The sequence below is a fragment of the Hippopotamus amphibius genome, chromosome 12 (assembly GCF_030028045.1).
Source record: "Hippopotamus amphibius kiboko isolate mHipAmp2 chromosome 12, mHipAmp2.hap2, whole genome shotgun sequence".
In the NCBI taxonomy this organism is placed as follows: domain Eukaryota; kingdom Metazoa; phylum Chordata; class Mammalia; order Artiodactyla; family Hippopotamidae; genus Hippopotamus; species Hippopotamus amphibius.
This window is the reverse complement of record NC_080197.1, coordinates 23,210,421-23,230,644: the sequence shown is the minus strand read 5'-3', so window position 1 is coordinate 23,230,644 and position 20,224 is coordinate 23,210,421. Positions and strand designations below refer to the sequence as shown.

At 34.8% G+C, this 20,224-nt stretch overlaps 1 protein-coding gene across 3 annotated transcripts in view; it reads right to left on the bottom strand.

Moving 5' to 3' along the window:
* RBL1 (RB transcriptional corepressor like 1) overlaps window positions 1–20,224 on the bottom strand; it is a 63,255-nt gene that overhangs the window by 20,479 nt on the left and 22,552 nt on the right. For 2 of the 3 annotated variants that reach the window (XM_057701070.1, XM_057701073.1), the window contains exons 10-16: window positions 19,643–19,755; window positions 19,381–19,484; window positions 12,927–13,064; window positions 11,318–11,497; window positions 9,971–10,103; window positions 5,658–5,924; window positions 4,300–4,511 (exon numbers count right to left, since the gene is read on the bottom strand). In XM_057701070.1, coding sequence (XP_057557053.1) covers window positions 4,300–4,511; window positions 5,658–5,924; window positions 9,971–10,103; window positions 11,318–11,497; window positions 12,927–13,064; window positions 19,381–19,484; window positions 19,643–19,755 — 1,147 coding nt within the window. The remainder of the gene's footprint in view (window positions 1–4,299; window positions 4,512–5,657; window positions 5,925–9,970; window positions 10,104–11,317; window positions 11,498–12,926; window positions 13,065–19,380; window positions 19,485–19,642; window positions 19,756–20,224) is intronic. The other variant, XM_057701072.1, reaches the window with a different exon arrangement.

Here is a 20,224-nt window from a genome sequence, read left to right as displayed (position 1 = left end):
AATGCCTTCAACCTTTCATATACAGAGTCTTTATAAGAACTAATACTAATGTAAATTACCCAAAGGTCCTGAAAGATTCTAAAATGATTTCTGATCATCCAAAAAGCATTATGTATTATTATTTTAAGAACTGGTAATCCTATTGTGGTATTTCTAAACTAGACTATTCTGTTTGAACTAAGTCTTTACATCTAAATGCTCAGAGGAAAAAAAAAAGAAAGAGTAAGGCATTCTTTACAGCAAAGTATCTTTTGAGAGGAAAAAGTCCACAAATTAAAGCTGAAAAACGAATTTTAGCTATCCAATACACTAATCTAATATAGAGATAAGGGTTGACTCCAAAGCTACCAGTGATTCATTTATAACAAGCTCATTTTCTGTATCCCATCCCTTTTTTTTTTTCCATTTCATTTATTTATTTATTGTATCCCATCCCTTCGTTTCTGGTCTAGCTGGCCAAGAGATAAACAGGAACCACTGGATCAGAGCAGTGGGAAACATGAGGGAACTTCACATTCATGATAGGAGAAGATAACAGATACAATCCTAGTTAGAAGGATTAAAAGAAATGTGTCATTAAGTAACACTTGTTAAGTATCTTTACAAAGCTAATCCAGTGTCTTAAAGATACACAAACTCTGGAAGGCTTCTAACTCTAACAAAAAATTCACAGTAAATTCTATTCAGGCATAGGATACTAGTATCACACGGAGTTCAGCACGGATAACATCTGCAATTTACTCAAGAAATGGTTATTTTGAACTCATTATAGATATGGAAATTTCAATTCTCTTTTAGGGTAAAAATTTTCTAGCTTCTAAGTAGGCTATAATTAAATGGAAGGAAAAGGACAAGCTAGATTCTGAAATAAATTCAGAACTAAAAATTCATATATAAAGTCTTATTTTTGTCAATCTTAGATTCATTATCAAAAGCAGCAATTCGTCATTTTGAAAATCAAAAATAGGGAATGAATGGGAAAAATACTACATTTGGAACTCTGTTTTCAAAACAGGCCTTAGGCACAAGAGGTGAGCAGGAGTGGGGATGGTGGGACAGAATAAATAGTAGGAGGTGGAAAAAAGCTCAAGTGTCTCAAGAACTATCCTAAGAAAGACCAGCTAGAGGAAATAAATTTGCATGAAGAGATACTTTGAAAAAAAAAAAAACCAAACATGAATTTCTTAAAAATTTTAAGCCTTAAACTCTGGTATCTTCCAATTCTGAGATTTATTTTAGAGAAGTGGCATGTTTGGTTACAAACATCTGATTAACATGTCTGTCTTATCAGAAGCTTGATGGTGCTTATAAAAGGTAGGCAGGATAAGTTGAAATTATTTCTACATTAAATCTTTGCATTAATACTAAAATAACTTAGGCATTATAATGAGAGCTGGTCAAATCGTAAAAGGTAACAAACTAGATTTATGATAATTATGTAGAGTCCCCACAGTATCCCACCAATCTTAATAATGAATCTTCAGGACTTCCTAGGTGGCACAGTGGTTAAGAATCCACCTGCCAATGCAGGGGACACGGGTTCGATTCCTGCCCTAGGAAGATATCACATGCCTCAGAGCAACTAAGCCCGCGTCCCACAACTATTGAGTCCGTGTGCTGCAACTACTGAAGCCCATGTGCCTGGAGCCCTGCTCCATAACAAGAGAAGCCACCACAATGAGGAGCCTGTGCACCACAATGAAGAGTAGGCCCCGCTTGCCGCAACTAGAGAAAGTCCGTGGGCAGCAATGAAGACCCAATGCAGTAAATAAATAACTAAATTTATATATATATAAAAAAGAACCTTCAGTAATTTAAACTTATCCATAAGCTCTAAGATGTACCTTTCCCACAGTAAACTCCAATCTAAAGCAACATAACACAATGGACTTCCTGTAAATTCCACAGGATGGCCAACTGCTTACTCAAAGTTATGTAAAACATGCTGGCAGGAAACCTAAGTCACATAAGGAAATGGAATTAAACCTTATGAGCCTAAGTCCAAACATAGCTCATCAAGATCATAATGTTCTTTTAAGATGTCAAATATGTTTTTAAAAAAGGCTAAAGGTACATTACCTGACACTAAAGCTAGACAAAAACACTGCAAGAAAACTACAGACAAATACCTATTATATTGATGTGAAAATCCTTCACAAAACACTAGCAATTGAATGCAACAGCATACACTAAAAGGGTTATACATCATAATCAAGTAGGAGTTATTTGTGGAATGAAAGGATAGTTTAACATATGAAAACCAATCAGTATAATACACTACATTAACAGAATGAAGGAAAAAAATGATATACTTATCTTAAAATTGATGCAGAAAAAAAGCATTTGACAAAATTTAACACCCTTTTGTTACAAACTAGGAATAGATGGAAATTACTTCAACATAATAAATACCATATATGAAAAATCCATAGCTAAGATCATACTCAAAGTGAAACAATTAAGCATTTCCTCTAAGATCAGGAACAACACAAAGATCCCCAAAATTTCAGCACTTCTACTGAACACCATACTAGAAGTTCTGGCCAGAGCAATTGGGCAAGAAAAAGAAATAAAAGGCATTCAAATTAGAAAAGTAGTAAAATCATCTCTGTTTGCAGATGACATTACTTTATGTGTAGAAAGCCAGAAAACCCTGGAGTCCATAAAAAAACGTTAGAAGTAATAAACGAATTCAGTAAAGTTGCAGGATACAAAATCAACACATAAAAATCACTTTTATTCCTATACCATTAACAACAGACAATCCAAAAATGAAATTAAGAAAATGATTCCATTTACAATAGCATGAAAAAGAATAAAATACTTGTGAATAAACTTAACCAAGAAGGCAAAAATTTGTACACTGAAAACTGCAAAACACTGCTGAAAGAAATTAAAGAAAACACAAATAAATGGAAAGACATTCTATGTTCATGAACTGAAACACTTAATATTGTTAAGATGTCAACACTACTCAAAGCAATCTACAGATTTACTATAATCCATATCAAAATCCCAATGGTTGTTTTTGCAGAAATAGAAAAAATCCATCCTAAAACTCATATGGAATGTCAAGGGACTTTGATTAGGACACTAATATACAATATACTGAAAAGGCAACCCATTGAATGGGAGAAAATATTTGCAAATCATATATCTGATGAGGAATTAATATCCAGACAATATAATTAACTTCTACAACTCAACAATAAAAAACTCAAAAGATGGACAAAGGACTTGAATAGACATTTCTCTGAGGAAGGTATAAGGATGGCCAATAAGTACATGAAAAAATGCTCAACGTCACTAATCATCAGGGAAACTCAAATCAAAACTACAGTAAGATACCACTTCACACTCATTATTAGGATGCCTATTATCAAAAAACAAAAAATAACAAGCATTGGCGAGAATGCAAAGAACTTGGAACCCTTGTATATTGCTGGCAGGAATATAAATGGTGCAGCCACTGTGGGAAACAGTATAGCATTTTCTCAAAAATTAAATTTAGAATTACTATTTCCCTTCTGTATATACCCAAAAGAACTGAAAGCAGAGACTTGGATATCTGTATACCAATGTTCATAGCAGCATTATTCACTCACAATAACCAAAAGGTAGAAACAACCCAAATGTCCATCTACAGATGCATGGATAAACAAAAATACGGTATTTACAAACCATGGAATATTAGTCAGCTTTAAAAAGGAAGGAAATTCTGATACATGCTACAACGTGGATGAACCTTGAAGACATTATGCTAAGTGAAATAAGCCCATCATAAAAGGACAAATATTATATAATTCCACTTATATGAGGTACCTAGAGCAGTCAGATTCATAGAGACAGAATAATGGCTACCAGGGGCTGGGGGTGGGAGGACGAAATGAGGAGCTACTGTTTAATGGGTACAGAGTTTCATTTTAAGAAGATGAAAAAGTTCTAGAGATGGATTGTGGTGAAAGCTGCACAACAATGTGAATGTACTAATGACATTTAGCTGTACACTTAAAAATGGTTAAAATAGTAATTTCATGTATATTTTCTCACACACAAAAAAAAGGCTAAAGCTGCCCTGTGTTACTCAATCTTTCTTGCACTGATTAAAGGAGATCTTTCAGATGCTATAAAAACACGTACCTTGCCTTAGAGGACTGGGATGGGGAGGGTGGGGGGGAGTCGAGGGAGGGAGGGAATACGGGGATACATGTATAAAAACAGATGATTGAACTTGGTGTACCCCCCAAAAAATAATAAATAAATAAAATTAAAAAACAAACAAACAAAAAAACCACGTACCTTTCTATAAAACAATGCTAAGGACCCAGTTCTCTTCGGTTTGCTTATTCCAATTGGATGTACCTCTTGTGCTTTAGTCAAATGGTTGTGTTTTGGAGAAACACCAATTAATGACTGAGCTGTAAGTGATACAGGACTCTCGACTTTGGACTCCTGAGTTGCATTCATGGAAATTGGTATCAGTGTGATCTCTCCAGCATCATTTGCAATACCTGAATGTACAAGCAAGAGTTCTTAGTTTTAGAAATGTATTCCAGAAAAGTTGTCAATTTTTCTTTCCCTGCTTGCTTCCTTCTTTTCTTCCCTCCCTCCCATCCTTTATTATCTATCCATCCATCCATCCATCCATCCATCCATCCACCCACCCATCCATCCATAGGAATATGTTGGAAGAAAGCCACAAAAACAGTAATTCTAGGTTATGATATTCTTGTTTTCTATTTCTGTTCTTTTAAACAATAATATTGTTTTCTTTTGAGCTCTAAAGGAGATGTTTTCAATCAATCAACAAAATTCTTGCTCAATGCAATCATTTGTGAAACTCAAATAAGAAAACAAAATAAGTCCTAACAAACAGGGTTGTAAATTTATAAAATGTGAAAATTCAAAAAACAGTGCAGGCATATCTCAGAGATATTGCGAGTTTGGTTCCAGACCACTACAACAAATTGAATATCATAATAAAGTGAGTCACATGAATTTTTGGTTTCCTAATGCATATAAAAATTATGTTTATGCTATATAATCCAGTCTATTAAGTGTGCAATAGCATTATGTCTAAAAAAACAATGTACGTACCCCAATTAAAAAATATTTTGTTGCTAAAAAATGCTAATCATCATCTGACAACACAGGGCTGCCACTAACCTTCAATTTGTAAAAAAAATAGTATCTGTAAAGTGCAATAAAGTGAAGTGCAATAGTATGAGGGATGCCTCTACAGGTTCAAAACAAAACAAAACAAAACAAAACAAAACGGTGAAGCACAGAGGATCTTTAGGGCAGTGAAACTATTCTGTATAACAGTATAATGGTAGATATGTGTCATCAGACATTTGTCAAAATTCATAGAATGTAAAACACCAAGAGTGAACCCTAATGTAAACTATGGACTTGGGGTGATAATGATGTGCCAATGAAAGTTCATCAACTGTAACATATGTGTCTCTCTGGTGCAGGATGTTAATGTCAAAGAAGGCTCAGCTTTGCTGTGAACCTAAAATTGCTCTCGGAGAAAAAAAATATAGGTTCAAGAAAAAATACTGGAATAATAAGACCATGTGATCAATCCAATAAGACATTTTTAAAATTTTTACCTGACTCAAAAAAAATATAAAATAAATGCATCAAAATGTTACCATGCAATGGGATTGTAACTTTATGTCCTGTTGTCCCTGTTACTATGGCTGTGGCCATTGTTAGAAGACTTTGCCCAGGTGAAACTGACATATTTTCAGCAGTAATGCTTGAAGAAGGGGCAATTTTCAATTTTGTTCCTTCTGTTATGATCCTGTCCATAAGCATTTCCTTTGGGGCGTCTTCCCCAAAAAGTCTTCTCTTCGCACTCCCAGCGGTAGGAGAACTATAGCGTTCATGGACAGAAATTGGAGACAATGGTTGCATATCTGATAAAGAGAAAAATTTATAAGAGTTTGACATGTATTCCAAAATAATAAGTCAAGTTTACTCACTCATTCAACAAACAGATACTGAGTTACTATGCTAATAACGTGGCCTCTGTCCTCACGGAATAATCGAGTCTAATGGGAGAAAGAAGGATGAAGTAAATCTTAAAATAAAACGAGAGCTCACCTTTCTGGTTTCTTGAACCTCTGCCTATATTAAAGAAGCAAAATATTAAGGGTAAAGTAGAAGCTGGGAGAGGCAGAATGTGGTAACTGCTAAATTTCAAAAAGAGTCCAATTAATTTCTGTCTCCCAACCTTATTTAGTAAATAACTCCTGATTAGAAGCAAAAATCAGTGATTTGGTTCAGTTTTGCCTTCTCCCACATGCCCACACTTCAAACAGTTTAAGGCAGTAGCTGTGGCTTTCTGATTTAAGAGGCAGAATCATCTTTTATAAGTTCACCAGAAGATAGCATGAGTATAAGTGTTATGACTCTGCTTCACTTGCCTTAATCTGAGGCATTAGTGTGTTGATCAAAAACAAAGTAAGGTATGGATTAAACCTCTCTTCCAGTGCTATCCTTCTGCAGGAGTTGCTCTCCTTTCCAACTCCACTAGGTGCAAAGGTTCTCCTAGCCAATCCTGCATCTTTCCCCACCATTTCCCCCCCACTTCCCTCAACCCACTGCTTCTTCACAGGTACATAACACGTTTTTAAAGTAAAGACATTTCATTATTTCTACATTTACTAGATAATTAGACAGTCACACCATCTATTTTCAAAACATGTTTAAAAGGTATAAAAATTATCTCTGGCAATAATTTGACAGCTTTCCGTGTTACTGAGGTAAGCAGGGAAATAGTCATGGTTTAATAAAAATCTCTCCATAATTCTGGGGGTTATGAAAGCAGCTCTGACTTCCAGTCTTAATAAAAAAGCGGAGGGACTTCTCTGGTAGTACAGTGGTTAAGAATCCACCTGCCAATGCAGGGGACACAGGTTTGATCCCTGGGCCGGGAAGATTCCACATGTCGTGGAGCAACTAAGCCCGTGCACCACAACTACCAAGCCCACGTGCCATAACTACTGAAGCCTGTGCACCTAGAACCTGTGCTCTGCAACAAAAGAAGCCACCACAATGAGAAGCCTGCGCATCACAATGAAGAGTAGCCCCCACTCGCCATAACCAGAGAAAGCCCATGTGTAGCAATGCTGACCCAACGCAGCCAAAATAAAGAAAATAAATAAATTTATTAAAAAAAAAAAAAGTGGAAAGTTCTATTGTAGCTCCCATTACCCCTTAACAGAAGTCTACCTGAATACCTTATAGCTAAGAAAACCAATGAATCTGACTTGGAATGTTCAGAGCTGACATTTCAAGGGAAAACTCATGTTATAGCTACAAAGTTAGCTGCAAACTCTTTGAAATGATTTTTTGCCTAGCACAGTACTGGAAAAGCTACAGTAGACAATAAAAATTTAATAAATATATAAATTAATAAATTGTCTTTTTTCTCCCAGAGTCAAGGCTCAATATTAGTTTTCTAAGGATTTTCCATTATTTGATTTTCTTGCCTGAAGCCCTATAAGAAAATACCTTTTCCTTCTAATTATAAAAATAATATATTGCCTGAATGTTCATAGCGGCATTATTCATAAAAGCCAACTGGTGGAAATAATCCAAAGGCCGATCAACTAATAAATGAACAAACAATATATAGTATAGCCACACAATGAAATATTATTTAGCCATGAAGAGTAATAAAGCACTGACATATGCTACAACACATATATACCTTGAAAACATGATAAGTTAAAAAAAAAAGCCAATAACAAAGGTCACATATTATATAATTCCATTTATATGAAATGTCCAGAATAGGCAAATCCATAGAGACAAAGAATAGATTAGTAGTTCCAGGGGCTTGGTAGAGGAGGAAATAGAGAGTGATTACTATTGGATACAGGATTTCTTTTGGGGGTGATAAAAATGTTCTGGAATTAGATAATGGTGATAGTTTGATAGTCTTGTGAATATTCTGAATTGTGTATTTTAAAAGGGTGAATTTTATGGTATGTGGATTATATCCCAATTTTTAAAAGCACACTGAAAAAACTCAAACAATACCAAAAAACTATAATGAAAAAGGTAACACTCAAAATCCCACCACCAGGACAGAATTACATTTTAGTGACCATTCTTCATGATCTTAGTTCTGAGATCTCTAGCTAGGCTGCAAAGACACACACACGCACACATACATACACATGATATACTATATACACATATCATTATAGTCAGATACATGCACACAGATACACACAGAGTTCATGCTCTGTGTGTTCATCATGTATACAGTTAAAGTATGCATGAGTTTCGGTTACCATAACACAGTTAAATTAACAACATTCTTCACAAAAAGATTCAAATTTCAGTTGCCATGGTATATTAACTGTGAGTAATTGCATAAACTACAAACTTCTCCCCTAATGATCTACATAAATCATTACGTAAAAAATAGATGTGCATCATGATCAGTGACCAATCCTGTTACTTGTTTCAAAGTCTGTCAGTGATTGGTCAAGGCAAATCCATTGTTCAGTTCATGCAGACAGCAAAGAATATGGGTGTGTTGCCTCCTTGTTTCCTAGTGATAAACCCGCATTTTACAAAATAGACAAATAAAAGAGGGAATGCCCTCCACTCAAAAAGGTGAAAGTGCAACAAAGAAATGAAAAGTGATAATGCTGAAAGGGAAATTAAAATTGTTAATGAAGTTACAGAAGAAATAGCTGATCCTAGGAAATGCTGACACTGCTGTTGTTCAGGAGATCAGATATGCAGCCAGAAGAACTGTGTGAAGATAAGACTTACTGACATAAATGCGAAAAGTTGTTAAGATGAATAGGATAAAGACATACAACAGCAAGTTACGATGGCAAAAAACTTCACTTTAAAGGAACTCTCAAAAATATTTCATGACACTGAAAGCACAAAGGATAAAATGTCATGAGCTGATCCAAACTTAGAAAGGAACATGACAGTTCACCAAGGCACAGGAAAGAAGCTCACTCAGTATCGTAAGTTATATAAGAAAGTAGCAAGCACCGTTTAAACGATTCTTCCTAAGTTTTTAAAAAACAAATAAAACACTTTCATTCTCAATGTTTCCAATGTTTTAAATTATAGCGTACTAAGTAAATATTTTTTCATTTGTTTAAATACTAATAATTGACAGTAAGAGAGTTTTTGGTTTTGATGAGATTTTTAAAAACCATCAAAAAACAATCCTAATTATTCCCATTACTTAATGAACGTTTTTTTGCATGCACAACTTGCACATTTCTATGATCTTACAAGTAAAGCAAGACACACACACAAAACTATAGCCCCAAAATGGGTCTTGAGTTACCTTACTATGTAACCTGAATACTCATACACCTGAGGTTTGTTCAGGGATATTCTATCTTCAGAAGATTTTAACTGATTTTTAATAATTCAAGAGTTATGTAATCCAGAAGACACACACATCGATTGCTACATCACAAGAGAAAATAAAGAAAAATGTACTAAAATCTTCCTGTTAGTAAGGTTCAAATGAACTATTTTGAGAGAATATAGATAAGTAATTTATCAGATGAATTTAAGTATCCCAAAGAGTTCTTTGTTCTACTGTAAACATTTATTTATCTACAAAGACATAGAGAAAGAATATAACTTTTGTCACATTTGGAAAAGTAGGTATTTAGCTTAAATAGTTTTCCATTGGCATTAAGGAAAAGTTGTGTGTATTTATGAATATACTATTTCCATAATAACTGACATTGCAATTTAAAAAATTGATTATATTCAAAATCAGAGTGGAGATCTTATTACTTTAATATAAAAAAGTATACAATGAGACACACAGAATATTGTCATAAACATTAATCCCCTTTCAAATCTTGATAAATTATATTTCTTAATGTTAGGCAAGACTTGAAATTTTCTCTAAAAAAAGATCTTTATTATTTTTTCACTGTTTTACCAATGTTGAACTTACCCTTTCGAAGACTCCCACTGTCAGTCCGAACTTCTTTTACCCTTGGATGCATTAGAGGAGACATTGGCATCATGGGAAGATGTCCCTGTACATTTCCCCCATTTCCTGTTTCAAAATTATTTGGGAATATAACCTGTAGAAAACAAAAACCCTCTGCTTTACATACAGATAAGCCACTGATCAAAACATAACAAAAAGTGAGAAAGTCTTCTTAACTTTTTTACTGTTTTATTTCCCTTTCCTTCTTCACAAAATACACAAACTTGAATAAAGTGCTCAATAGTTAACACTGTTAAAGATGTGTAAAGAGTTCATCTCACTTAATCTTATATCTCGTAAAGTTTACTGACTACCAGAAGTAAACTTGATGAGGTATGCACTACTATTCTTCACTTAGGGATGAGAAAATTGAGGCTCAAAAGTGTGAAATCTGCCCAAGGGCACACTACTACTAAATATTAGAGCAAGGGCTTCAACCCAAATCCTTCTCTTTTAAGTGCATAGTTTTTCTTTCCCACTTCCCAATGGATTCTATAATGAAAATATTGATGAATACTGAAGACTGCCCAATTAATCACAGCCTGCTGCAAAAGACCAAAGAAGAATGGAAGAGAGGTTTTAAGAAATCATCTTCTCAGTTCTTCCAAGTTTTAAATAGTTCTTTCAGTAATCTGATATTAAGGAAAAACTCAAGAAGATTAACGAAGTATAGAGACACAGAAAAGCAAAGAAGGATGTGCAGACAGGCGTTAAAAAAGAATAACAAAGAAGTGGAGGGAAAAAACTCAATTTCTCATGATATAAGCTGTTAAACGTGCAATTTGTATGTATTAGGCAGAAGCTTTTGATCTTTTTATTTTAAATACTACTAATTAAAAGTGTTTAATTCTTTATATGGATATTTGAAAATTTTAAAATAATGGGATTAATGACTTCTTAGATCTGATACCGAAAGCATAAGCAACAAAAGAATAAACTGGACATCATCAAAACTTAAAATTTTTCTGTTTCAAAGGACATTACCAGGAACGTAAAAAAACCCACAGAATGGGAGAAAAGTTTTACTGATCATATATCAGATAAAGGAGTGTACTTAAAACATGTAAAGAACTACTATAACTCAATAATAAAAAGACAACCCAAATAAAAAATGGGCAAAGGAAGTGATGTCTAAAGTTTCTTGTTGAGGTGGTATGTTCCAAAACTGAGTGTGGTGATGACTGCACTTGCCTATCTATACTAAAAACCACTGTACACTTATGGGTAAACTGTATCGTATGGGAATCATGCCTCAATAAAGCTGCTATTTCATAAAATGATGGGATTATTAGCCTTGCCCTAACTCACTTCTTCACAGGTAGGAACTTTGTTTGCAGAAGCCTGGAGAGCCTCCCATAGCACAGAATCATGACCCCATGCTAAACTCTCCAAAATCTGTTCTTCGATGCTGTTCAGGTGTTTCACCATGTCCCTGGAGAGTCCCTCCTCTGAGCGGATCACCACCTCAATAACCTGGAGAAGAGAAAACTGAGCAAGTAATGTGGTCTCAAGTAGTCAGTTCTAGACTAGGCTTACATGTATGGCTAGCTCTGGTGTTATTAATGACACAGAACGAAGAATATCTTCGAACCATAATTCTATGGCTTATTAATATATTTTTAATTTATAGAGAAGTTTTTAAGATCTTCAAAATACTTCCACATACATTTCTGGTTTTCATGTTTTATTTCATACATGGAAAACTGAGGCAATAATAGGTGAAAATGGTCAATAGCCCAGTGCTATTTTGAATCCACTGCCCCTTCTCAGACTTATTCTTCCCAACAGCTCAAAAAAACAGAATGAATAACATGTTTAAAATAACTTTGCTTATATACACTATAGTTCCATTTTAATAACAGTAAATATATAGAGCAAAATCTGTAAGCATATATACAAAAATACTAATAGTGAGTGATTATTTATAATTAGGATTATAATATATGATTTTAATTTCTACATTTGTGTGCATTTTCCATTTTTCTTCAAAGAGGATACATTACTTATGTGGTTAAAAAACAAAGACATTTAACTTCTTGAATGAAAAAAGGCTGTTACAAATAAAAATGAATTACTATTAGCTGAGGGCAAAAACTAAACTTTTTCCTCAGATAAAACTATGTACATTTCCTACTGGAAAATCTGAAACACACACATAAACATTAAAGTAAACACAGGGAAGCAATTTTCCCTACAAAACTAAGGAATTTAAATTCCACCCAGTCAACAATTCAAATGGATAAGCTTTTCAGTGATCTGCATTTCTACAACTTTAGGCATATTTAGGTATAAAAATTTAACTCATGAAACTAACTTCTATAATCAATAGTTTGAAAGTAACACAGATGACGAAATATTAACTAAATCATGCCAACAAGTATAATAATAGCGTCGGTCTTAAGTTAAGACATCAGGTAACATTAAATGTTACTGCAGCTGTGACCTCCATGCTTTATAAGAAAAAGGTTCTATCAGGGACAAAAAGGATAAGTAAGTAAGATTCATCCACAATGAATTAGCTCAAATTTGAGGAAGGGCACGATCTGTTATTACAGCCTCACTAGTGCACCATGACCATGGTCAAGTTTAGACTTCTGCTTTCTCCTGAGAGGAAGAGGTTTTGTTCTTCATCAAGCATCTATGATTTTCATCCATCATATGGGAATTCAAAGCTAACTACTTAGTTCCTGGCCACATCTGCAAGTCAGTGATGGAAAAACTGAAGCTGTGAGATGGGCTTAATTTACTGATCCCCTCTCTTCCCTTCCCTTTTGTCCTTGATTCTACCCTAAAATGAGTATGTTTTCAGCATACTGGAAATATTTTCCAGACATCACTACAGCTCATTTCTTCAGCACCAAGATAAACAAAATGTTTATGTGAGACACACCACAACAGAACTTTGCTCTCATCTCACCTTATAAAAATAAAATGGTCGCAGATTAAGAACTTCAATAATCCAGGGAAAAGTACGAGGTGAGCTATAGGCAAACAGCACAATTTCCAAACAACAGGCCATCAAGGAATGATGAAATATATCCTGCTCTAAAAGAACCTTGGGGAAGAGAAAGACCACAGTTTAATAAATTTCTCAGCAATTTTAATCTCTGCCATTATATAAAGAGGACTATAGAAACAAGAAAAAATAACATATTTTATACAAGTTATAAACCATAACTTATATAAGTGCACATTATATTATACTAGATTATTAGAGATAAAAAATCTGAGTTCTTAAACTGGTAAAGAGTTTTCTTATAAGATATAATCTTGCTCAGTGGTAGATGTTAAATTTAAATGAGGCATAAACAACAATCTACTTTGAAACTGGAGTAAATAATAAAATAATTAATATTCCTCCCAAGAGAAAAGCATAAGAATTGGGCTCCTTTATTTAAATGACAGTTTTATGTCAACTGTTTTGTCAACATGAGGGCAGTGTTTATTAATCAAAACACTAAAATCAAAGGCATAGTATATCACAGCTAAGGCTTTTTAGTTCAGAGAAAGAAATATTTTACTAGGAAGATAAAGTCCTGGGACTTCCCTGGCAGTGCAGTGCTTAAGACTCTGTGCTTCCACTGCAGGGGGCACGGGTTCAATCCCTAGGCAGGGAACTAAGATCCCGCATGCTGTGTGGCGTGGCACAAGAAAAAAAAAAAAAAGAGATAAAATCCTGTTTCACCACTGAGTTTAAATTTTAACGTAAGTTTTCAGTTTTATAAATGGTGTTTGTTGCCATCCTTCTTTCAAATACCATTCCAAATCAACAAAGAGAATAAGAAACAGAAAATATCTTGGATAGAACAAAGAGTTATCTGTAACCGTAACCACAAACCATATATGAAAACTGAAAATGAATGAAAGGATAAAAAATCACTCAGCAGAAAGTATAAAAAATTACTCAGCAGAAAGTAGGATGGTCAAACATAAGGGCCTGGAGAGAGATACTTAAAATAAATAAATGTCCTCCATGCAACCTGGGAAAAACACAGCAACTGAAGGCATAGGCAGAATGGAAAGTAGAGGTGAGGCAGGGGCTGACATGGATGGGTGATTTCTAAGTTTATAACAGAACTCCTCAGGTCCCAACCCAACATCCACTCTAAGGAGTCAGATGATAGGTCTCTAGTCTATCCCAACAAGGATCTAGAGAATCATTCTCTACAGAAACTGAACTGGAGAGAATCAGAGCTTGAGAACATCGGGCATAGAAGAGACTGTGGTTTTAGGTGGAAGTCTGCAGACTGAATTGTGAGACCAAGTTTCCCTTCCTTGCTCTGCTCTATAACACCAACAGCCAGGCAAGAGATTAGCAGATACTTTTCTAAAGAAACTGAAATATTCCAGATAAGTCTCAAAGACACCAACAGTTGGGGGTCCCTATACTACATGATCACTTGAGGCTACTGGACTTTTATTCTCACTCTTGCACACAGAGCTTTGAACCAAACTGTTTTGTCAACATAAGGGTTTACTAACGTCTCATTTTTAGTGACTAATTCAAAAAGTAGACATTTGAGGAAAGCATCTGATTGAAAGACAAAGTGTAATCCAACATTTCAGGAATACTCCAACATTTGAGGAAAGCCTCCAACTGAAAAACAAAGATCAAAACAAATGGGAAAGCAACTCAGAGGAAACAGAGACAATGCAGACATCAGAAGAAAACCTCAAAGAAATCTAAATTAACCTCAAAGAATAAGATCTTAGAAATGAAAATATAGCTAAAATAAAAAGTTCTTTTAGAATTGGATGATGAAAAGTTTAGTAAATATCCTTAGGAGTAGAATGAAAAGACAAAGAAATAGAAAAGAAGAAAAGAAAGAGGATTAATCCAGAAGGTCCTTCATCTGAATAATAAAACCTCCAGAAAGACAAAATTGTGGGCAATACATTATCTAAGAAATAATGCAATAAAATGACCCAGAACTGCAGGAGATAAATTTCTAGACTAAAAGAGCAACTCTGTAGGAATGCCCAACACATGAATGAAAAGACCCACAATTCAGGCACTTTATTATAAACTTTAGAATATTAGTGATAAAAGGATAATACTAAGATTCCAGAAAGTAAAAACAGGTCTCATACCAATACAAAGAATTAGAATGCCACTGGACTTCTAATTAGCAATAATGGAATCCAGAAGATAATGGAGCAATGCCTTCAAAATCATAAAAGGACTGTCAATCTACAATTTTATACACAGACAGCTATTAATCAAGTGTGACTCTAAAATAAAGATATTTGGACTTCCCTAGTGGTCTGTGGTTAAGACTCCTTGCTTCCAATGCAGGGGGCGTGGGTTCGATCCCTGGTCAGGGAACTAAGATCCCACATGCCATGTGGTGCAAACCAAAAAATAAAAAAATAAATAAAATAAAATAAGACATTCATGCCATTTTATAAAAGACACTTAAGGCGAGGTAAGGTTTCTACACTTTACTTAAGCTGATAAACTGTCTATACCAGTGGATTGTGAAATTATGTATGTATAACCTAATACCTAGAACTACCACTAAAAAAAAAATCTGTACAAAGATACACAGTCTAAAAATGTTCAAAGCAACCCACAGGAAGGTAGGAAAAAGAAAACAGGAAAACAAAACAGAAAAAAAAAATAAAATGGCAGACTTATGCTCTAATATGTCAATAATTAAATGTAAGCCATCTAAATTTATGTATTAAAACAAAGAGTCTGACACAGTAGATTAAAAAAAACATGACTCAACTATATGCCGCCTACAAGAAACTAATTTCAAAGGATGATACAGGTAGATTGAAAGTAAAAGGATGGAAAAAAATATATAGGCATACTAGGTTCCAGACCACTGAAATAAAGTGAATATGCAATAAAGAAAATATTGCAATAGAGTCACACAAATTTTTTTGGTTTCCCAATGCATATAAAAGTTATATTTACACTATACTATAGTCTATTGAGTGTGCAATAGCATTATGTCTGAAAAAAACCTTAATTAAAAAATACTTTATTACTAAAAAATGCTAACCATCATCCAAGGCTTCAGTGAGTTGTAATCTTTTTGCAATAATAACATCAAAGATCACTAATCACAGATCACTATAACAAATACAACAGTAGTGAAAAAATTTGCAATACTGTGAGAATTAGCAAAACGTGACATAGAGAAATGAAGTAACAAAATGCTGTTAGAAAAATGGCACCAAAAGACTTGATGCAGGGTTTGCTGCAAACTTTTAATTTATTAAAAACTCACTGTGACGTGCAAAAAAGTGAAGCACAATAAAACTAGGTATGCCTGTATAAACATCAGCCAGATGACTTCAGAACAAAGACAATTACCAGACTCAGAGAAGGGTGTTCTGTCATGATACAATGATTAATTCACCAAGAAGACACAGTAATCCTCAATGTCTATGCATCAAAGCAGAGCTTCAAACTACGTGAATTAAAAAAAAATCTGATAGAACTGAAAGGAGAAAGATAAGTCCCCAATTTTATTTGGAGACTTCAATACCCTTCTCTCCTCTCAATAATTGTTAGAACTAGACCAAAAATTAGCAAGGAGACAGAAGAATTCAACAACACCATTAACCAATAAGATAGAATTGACATTTACAGAACACTCCACCCAAACAACAGCACACATTCTTTTCAAGTGCCCAGAACATTAACCAAGGGAAACCATATCCTGGGTCATAAAATAAACCTTAACAAATATAAATAAAAAGAACTTGTGAAGAGGGCAGACAGCAGTATCAAGCAGTATCAGCAGTATTGCATCTTGTGGAACTGAAAACCACAGCTACAGAAAGACAGAGAAAATGAAAAGGCAGAGGACTTTGTACCAGATGAAGGGACAGGATAAAACCCCAGAAAAACAACTACATGAAGAGGAGATAGGCACCCTTACAGAAAAAGAATTCAGGATAATGATGGTGAAGATGATTCAGGACTTTGAAAAAAGACTGGATGCAAAGATCGAAAAGTTCACCAAAGACCTAGAAGAATTAAAGAGCAAACAAACAGAGATATGCAACACAATAACTGAAATGAAAAATATACTAGAAGGAACCAAAAGCAGATTAACTGAGGCAGAAGGGCGAATAAGTGACCTGGAAGACAGAATGGTGATCATCACTGATGCGGAAAAGAATAAACAAAAAAGAATGAAAAGAACTGAAGACAGCCTAAGATACCTCTGGGACAATGTTAAATGCGCCAACGTTCACATTACAGGGGTCCCAGAAGAAGAAGAGAGAGAGAAAGGACCCGAAAAAATATTGGAAGAGATTATAGTTGAAAACTTCCCTAACATGGGAAAGGAAAGAGCTACCCAAGTCCAGGAGGCACAGAGAGTCCCAGGCAGGATAAACCCAAGGAGAAACACACCAAGACATATAGTAGTCAAAGTGACAAAAATTAAAGACAGAGAAAAGTTATTAAAAGCAACAAGGGAGAAACAACAAATAACATACAAGGGAACTCCCATCAGGTTAACAGCTGATTTCTCAGCAGAAACTCTGCAAGCCAGAAGGGAGTGGCATGATATACTTAAAGTGATGACCAGGAAGAACCTACAACCAAGAATACTCTACCCAGCAAGGATCTCATTCAGATTCGAGGGAGAAATCAAAAGCTTTACAGACAAGCAACAGCTAAGAGAATTCAGCACCACCAAACCAGCCCTACAACAAATGCTAAAGGAACTTCTCTTAGTGGGGAACATAAGAGAAGAAAAGGACCTACAAAAACAAAAACGAAACAATTAAGAAAATGGTAATAGGAACATACATATTGATAATTACCTTGAATGTAAATGGAATAAATGCACCAAATGAAAGACACAGACTGGCTGAATGGATATAAAAACAAGACCCATATATATGCTGTCTCTAAGAGACCCACTTCAGACCTAGGGACACATACAGACAGAAAGTGAGGGGATGGAAAAAGATATTCCATGCAAATGAAAATCAAAAGAAAGCTGGAGTGGCAACAGTCACATCAGATAAAATAGACTTTAAAATAAAAAATGTTACAAGAGACAAGAAAGGACATTACATAAAGATCAAGGGATCAATCCAAGAAGAAGAGATAGCAATTATAAATACATATGCACCCAATATAGGAGCACTTCAATACATAAGGCAAATGCTAACAACTATGAAAGAGGAAATGTAAGGCAGAAATAGAGACACAGATGTGGAGAACAAACATATGGACACCAAGTGGGAAAAGCGGGGAGGGTGGGGGGGGAATGAATTGGGAGATTGGGATACCAAATTGTACACTCTAAATATATGCTGTTTATTGTCTGTTAATTGTATCTCAATAAAAGTTCTTAAAAAAAAAAAAGTCGTAAGAGTGTATTATAAAAGTTTAGATATGGAAAACAAATCAGTAGCTAAAGATAGTGAGTGTCACTTAAAAAGGGGTAGCATGACGGAAATCTTTGTGCTGACAGAACAGTTCTGTATCTTGATTTTGGTGGCAGTTACCTAATCTACAGGTGATATAATGGTAAAGAGGGAGACACATACATTGTTGCAATGTCAATTTCCTATCACTACACATACATTGGTATTATACTATGTAACATGTAACCACTGGGGGCAACTGGTTACATGGGATCCCTGTGTACTACTTCTGCAACTTTCTATGAATCTGTAACTATTTCAAAATAAAAAGTTGAAAATTTACTTCTTTCTCAGGAAGCTATGGGAGCATATGCTCTATCAAGTATTAGTAAATCATGAAAAAGAAAGACATGGAATCCAAGAAAAATGGGGAACCAACACAAAAGAAAACTTCCAGGATGCAAACACAGAGAAGTTTTATTACAATAGTTAAAGCAGCACCTCCAAACGTCAACTTGTTCTTATTGGAATTCAAGGTCAGAAGGCTCTAAGAGTGACAAGAGAGAGGAGGAGGAGGAAACAAAGATCATAACTTTGACTTTTTAGAAAAATCCCTTTCTATAGCTACTGGAGAGAGTGATCAGACTTGGTCAAATGTCCAAAGAAAATGAAACAATAAAAAAAAAAGCCACCAACATTTTACTCCTTAATCATTCCTTAATTATCAGTTGGCTTAATAGTCTGGGGGTTTCATTGTTAGCTAGCTAGGAAGGAAGGACAAAAAACAGACCCGAAGGGAAAAGGATAATGATGGTGTACCAAAGACAAATTTTACGTATATCACATTTCCGCCTAGAGGTGGCTAGCACTGGGTGTGCCAAAGACAACTAAGGTCAATTAACGTCATCATGGCTAAGTTTGCCATTAACTGCTGACCCCCACAATGAACTACAGAGCCTCTCAACACATCATCTCCAGGCTTAGGATCTGTAGACTTTGCCAGTGGCTGGGAGAGTGAATTCACTTACTGACATGTCCATTCCATGAAGTCTTCGTGTTTCCTGAACCATTACAGTCTCTAATATTTTATAATACAAAATTTCTGCAAGCTTTAGTCTGTTTACAGCAAAGTCTATGGGGGGAAATAAAGGGAAAGGTGTTAAGAACTAAAGAAAACTTACATCTGATATATTAAAAATTGCTGGGAAGGAAAAAACTTGAATTTCTATTTTTCTTGGAACAATCTGTCTAACCTTCACTGCTTTATCAATTTCAGTTTTGTCTTCTTACCTATGTGAGATCCTGGCTGTTCATCTGTTGATTGAGTATAGTGTTGGCAGAAAGTCTCTCCTATTCCTTTCACTGTTTTCATAATGTTTTCCATAGGATTACGCATACAAGACCTAAAAATTATAAAAGGAATCTAATTACCAGGAAAAAAAAAAATCCAGGCTATCAACATTTCTTTTTTCAAGAATTAGTCTACTTTTTAGTGACCAAAGTCCTATTCTCAGGTATAAACCTGAGATATGTAAACATAGCATATTTCAAACCAGTCTACAGCCTTTAAATATAATCATTTGGCATATTGTTTTGTAATTTCAACATTAGGGGAGTCAATGTTCTCTATATTATACTTCTATTTACATGAAATTCTAGAAAGGCAAAACTATAAGAACAGAAAACGTACGAGTAGTTTCCAGAGGCTGGGGATGGCATAGGGATTGACTACAAAGGGGCATAAATTTGGGGGGACTGTTCTATGTCTTGATCATGGTGGTGATGGTTGATGGTTATATTCATACAACCGTATGCATTTGTCAAATCTCATACGGCTGTACAGTAACAAGGATGACTTGTATATAAATTATA